This window comes from Danio rerio, chromosome 19, assembly GCF_049306965.1.
Source record: "Danio rerio strain Tuebingen ecotype United States chromosome 19, GRCz12tu, whole genome shotgun sequence".
Classification (NCBI taxonomy): Eukaryota; Metazoa; Chordata; class Actinopteri; order Cypriniformes; family Danionidae; genus Danio; species Danio rerio.
Window position 1 is genome coordinate 51,475,001 of NC_133194.1, and position 5,000 is coordinate 51,480,000.

At 43.1% G+C, this 5,000-nt stretch overlaps 1 protein-coding gene across 8 annotated transcripts in view; it reads right to left on the reverse strand.

Moving 5' to 3' along the window:
- Positions 1-5,000, reverse strand: part of LOC141379193 (uncharacterized) — an 8,003-nt gene that overhangs the window by 2,287 nt on the left and 716 nt on the right. The window contains exons 1-6 of one of the 8 annotated variants that reach the window (XM_073931988.1): positions 4,017-4,976; positions 2,465-2,601; positions 2,228-2,350; positions 2,057-2,145; positions 177-455; positions 1-16 (exon numbers count right to left, since the gene is read on the reverse strand). The exon at positions 1-16 is cut by the window's left edge and continues 32 nt beyond it. In XM_073931988.1, coding sequence (XP_073788089.1) covers positions 1-16; positions 177-455; positions 2,057-2,123 — 362 coding nt within the window. In that variant the 5' untranslated portion in view covers positions 2,124-2,145; positions 2,228-2,350; positions 2,465-2,601; positions 4,017-4,976. Of the gene's footprint in view, positions 17-176; positions 456-2,056; positions 2,602-4,016 lie in introns of those variants that run through there. The other 7 variants (XM_073931993.1, XM_073931991.1, XM_073931990.1 and 4 more) reach the window with 7 other exon arrangements.

The following is a 5,000-nucleotide window of genomic DNA, read 5'->3' on the forward strand; positions in this document are numbered from 1 at the left end:
CTGTCTGCTGCTGCTGCTGTCAGAAACACACACACACACACACACACACACATCTCACTGTCATACACGACATCTGGACAATTATATTAGCTTATTATTGTGTGTGTGTGTGTGTGTGTGTGTGTGTGTGTGTGTGTGTGTGTGTGTGTGTGTGTGTGTGTGTGTGTGTGATGGACCTGCAGTGACCGTCAGCACCGCCGTCTCTCTGTTGTTGCACAGGTAGAGGCCGGAGTCCTGCGTCTGCAGCTCAGCGATGCTCAGGTGTTGTGCGGTGTGTGTGAATCTGCCGTGCAGGTCGGCTCTCTCCTTCTTCACTGTGTGGTTTCTGAAGAGTGTGGAGATGAACTCTTTCCTGGAGTCCGGAGAGCGTCTGAAGGCCCACCGCTGCTTCAGCTGCTCTGAGGATCTACAGGTCAGGTACACGGTGGAGCCCTGGACAGCACTGATGCTCTGAGCTGAGACACACACACACACACATGTTAATAAATTTACCCTACACAGGCTCTACAATGGCGAAGCCATATTTAACTGACCGTTACCAGTGTGTGAATATTAATGGACAGCCTTCCCCAGTCAGCCCAGTGCAGTATGGGGAGCCTCAAGGATCAGTTTTAGGCCCTTTACAGTTTACAGTTTACATGCTACACTGGGAGACATTATTAGAAGACACGGGATCAGCTTTCACTGCTCTGCAGATGATAATCAGTTATATATTTCAACTAAACCTGACGAGACGCTGAACTGTCTAAACTACCTGAGTGTGTTAGAGATGTTCAAGACTGGATGAGCAACAGTTTCCTTCTCTTAAACTCAGACAGAACAGAATTATTACTTATAATTACATTAATTCTCATAATTAATGAATATATTAATTACTCATAATTATTACTCAAAATCATATATCCCATGTCACAAAAACTGCCTTCTTTCATCTGAGAAATATCGCTGAGTTATGAAGTGTGCTCTCCATCTCTGATGCAGAAAGCTAGCCCATGCTGTTATGAGCTCTATGCTGGATTACTGTAATGCTCTGTTTGCTGGCTGTCCAGCATCCTCTATTAACAAACCTGATGCAGCAGCCAGAGTTCTGACCAGCTCTAGAAAATAAGATCATATCACCCCAATGTTCTCCTCCTGACACTGGCTGCCTGCTCAGTTTCATATTGAATTTAAAATATTACTCCTCACCTGTAAAGCTCTAAATAATCCAGCTCCTGTTTATCTAAACAACCTTCTGTCTCGCTACAATCCAGCTCGCTCTTTAGGATCTCAAAACTCAGGGCTTCTGGCAGTACCTAGAATAGCAAAGTCCACTAAAGGAGGTCAAGCCTTCTCCTTTATGGCTCCTAAACTCTGGAATAGCCTTCCTGATAATGTCAGACACACTCTCCCAGCTCAACACCAGATTAAAGACCTGTTTAGATCTGTTTAGTAGAGCACACACTCAGTGCAGCACTCAGAAGAAAACTACAGCTCTGAGGTGATCTATGAGCACACACACACGCGCACACACACACACACACACACGCGCACACACACACACACACACACTGACTCTCTGACTGACGCTGACTGTATTTCCTGCTGCTATTTATTCTTCATCAGGATCCTCTGCGTCTGTGTTTCCGTCTCCTCCACTAGACCAGTGTCTTATTTTAGAGTTCGTGTCTGGTCAGGAATTAATCTCACATCTTTAATCACTGAATAAGCCTGTACCGGTATTAAACAGCATGTGTTTAGATCAGGAGTGACCCAACACCTTCACTTTAGAAACGTTTAAGAGAACGGAAAGTCTGTGCTGATGTATTGATCATGTCTCAGCTGGGCTGATTCCTGACTGTGCTTCTGTCATATATCTCTGGAAGAGGGAAATCTTCTCTAATACACACGTGGACAATACAAACACTGTCAGACAGCCTCATCCACTCTCCAGCATGCTGCAAACCACAAACCAGCCAGTGTGGAGCTCTGCTGTAAACTGATGAAGACAATCACCACTAACAACACTGAGCAGTGTGTGTGTGTGTGTGTGTGTGTGTGTGTGTGTGTTTCCTACCTGAGGTGTCCTGTGTGCTCAGATGTGTAAAGCTGAGTAAAGAGCTGAGCAGGATCATGATCATCATCTCTGAGACTGAAGCAGCAGATCTGCAGACGGAGATCCACATCAGTGTGTGTGTGTGTGTGTGCGCGTGTGTGTGTGTGTGTGTGTGTGTGTGTGTTCACCCACAGAAGGCCAGCAGGTGTCGCTCACACTCCAGTGTCTGTCTGATCAGGACTCTTTGTTTTGTCAGTGTTGTTGGGGCAGATTTGGTTTTTCCGTCACATCTGGGCTCTTCAGCTCGACAGGTGTCTGTGGATATCAGCAGTCAAAAGAATATATTAGTCCCTAAACATTTCAGACGAACACGTTTGTTCCTTTTAGGCACTAATATGTTCTCTTGAGGTATAAATAAGGTAACGGTACCACCCCTGTGCCAGCTCATGTACATTTATTTCCGAGAGTGCACTGTACTGTACTGTAGTGAAGACACATCAAACCAGGGTGTGAACAACAGGGGATGTAGGGGAATCTCTGCTCCCCTCATTAAGGCTCAGCCTCACCTGAAAAACATGATTTGTGAAATTTTGGGGGTCTCAAATATTATAATGTGCTATTCTGACATGGGTTTCAGTGATGTGATCATGGAATATTATGTGTAAAATTGCAATAATATCATTCATTCATGCATGACGGCGATTTCCACCCTCAGTTTAAAAAGAGGACTACACCTGTGAACTACACCTGCTGTTCTTGTCATGAGCATGAGGGGGCGCTGAGGAGCAGTGTGTGCTCACTCAGATCTGTCCCTATAATCCCTGTATCCCCATCTAATGCAGATAATGAGCTGGAGGATAGTTCTGGATCTCTTGGTTATTGTCATTTTTGTTCAGATCAATTTTTAAATAAATTAATTTTGCAATAAAATCTTCAATATTTAATGTAAAAACATGATTATTAAAATCTACATTTATAGTGCTGTAGTTTGCATACAGCATGTTTAAGCAAGTGTGCTCTTCATAGCACAACATATAATGTGATATCTCAAAAACAGAGTTATCCTCAGTCTGGAGTCAGTTTAGACTGCAGTATTATTCTATATGTGTGTGTAATATACTGTAATGTGCTACTCTGACATCTTTAGACAAGAATCTTTCCTCTTCATTAACTATATCTGCAGATCAGCTACTGACATCTGAAACAACCAATGCAGAGAGACGATATCTGAAGTGCTTATATCTGTGTGCTGTTTGTCTTATTGTCTTGGTATCTACATCAGCAATTCATCCAGAACCAGTATTATGTGTGCAGGTTACTCATTCTGCCCAGAGCTCCTCAGTTCTTCTTTATCTGGAAGAGTAATGCTCAGTTCACTATAGTGAACGTCAGTCAGGCCTGTAGTCAGCCTGGTGAGGGGGGTGCAGGTTCCATCTTCTCAAAAACTGGACCTTTCTGCAGTTATACGCCTCAGTTTCTATTTAACTGTGCATACTGCACTTTGGGGAATTTTTGCTGGATTAGCTAGTCTGATCATCATAACCACATTTTTTGATGTACTAAAAATTTGCAATAAACAAAAGTAAAGCAAGTCTAATTTTTCAAATGTATTACATCATATATCAATAGGAAAAATAGGAATCTGTTAAATAAGTTTTAAAGTAAAAGCCTGCTGTCATTTATTAGACAAAACCCAAACTGGCCAGCACATTCAACTGATCCCACTCACAATTTGGCTATTTAAAAAAAAAACATAATAATAATAATAATAATAATAATGATGATGATGATGATAAAACAATAATAATGAATTCGTCAGAATGTTTCTAGCCCCTTTGGTTGTACATTTGAAAATTCCTGAATATCAACAATAGCCAAAATATATACAAATGACTTTACTATGGTCCGCTTCTGGTGCTTCACACCTTTTTATTGCTCATTTTTATTTCAGGAATAAGGTCCAAGATTTAGAATAAATTACCTGTAAAATGTTTTCTGTTCAAAAACAATACAACAGCCGACAGAGCACTGCGCTTGGTCTTAAAGCCTTTTTCGATGGATTAATTTCATTATTTATGATGGCGGAGCAGTCAATATAGGGCAATTGAGCTCATGTATGGGAGAAATTCTGGACGTTTGTCAGTGAGAACCCCCTGGCTACAGGCCTGCATACACAGTCTGTCAGTGTTTTACATTTCTAAGGTTCCTCTGCATTTCCAGCTGCAGCACTGAGACTGATGAGGATGAGGATGATGAAGATGAGGATGTGCTGGGGCTCCTCATCCTGCTCTTAAAGACGGATATTTTGTTCCAGTTTGTTGATGCTGATGCTGAACTGTACACTACACTGCCATTATGATACTGCTCTAGACATGTGCCGTATACTATTTTCAATTTACTTTGTCTATGACCTTCTGTGTGAAGCTGTTTTGACGCAATCTTCATTGTAAAAGCGCTGTACAAATAAAGCTGACTGATGACTTTCTTGGTGGGCTCGGTGGCGATGTGGGTTTCACAACTGCATCACAGCAAGGTCTCTGGTTTGAGTCTCGGCTGGGTCAGTTGGTGTTTCTGTGTGGAGTTTGCATGTTCTCCCCGTGTTGGCGTGGGTTTCCTCCACAGTTCAAGCACTGCATCAGACTCCTGTGCGGGGACTGATGCTGCAGTTCAGTGGTGCTGCGCAGAGTTCCCCCTTCTCCATCACTGACTAACTGAAGATCATCAGAACAGCGCATCACACTGCTGCGTGTGTGTGTGTGTGTGTGTGTGTGTGTGTGTGTTCCGTGCACCGACACTGAACTCAACTCTGCTCATGCTTAACTCCACGTGACAGCCCACTCCTAGCCACGTGACCCGCGCATGTTGTGTAAGGGTTACAGAATCAGACCCTTAATACTGCTAATATCGCCGTAACGACTGCCTGAGCCTCCGCCGGGTCTGCTGTGACGGGTTCTGGGTAACAGTA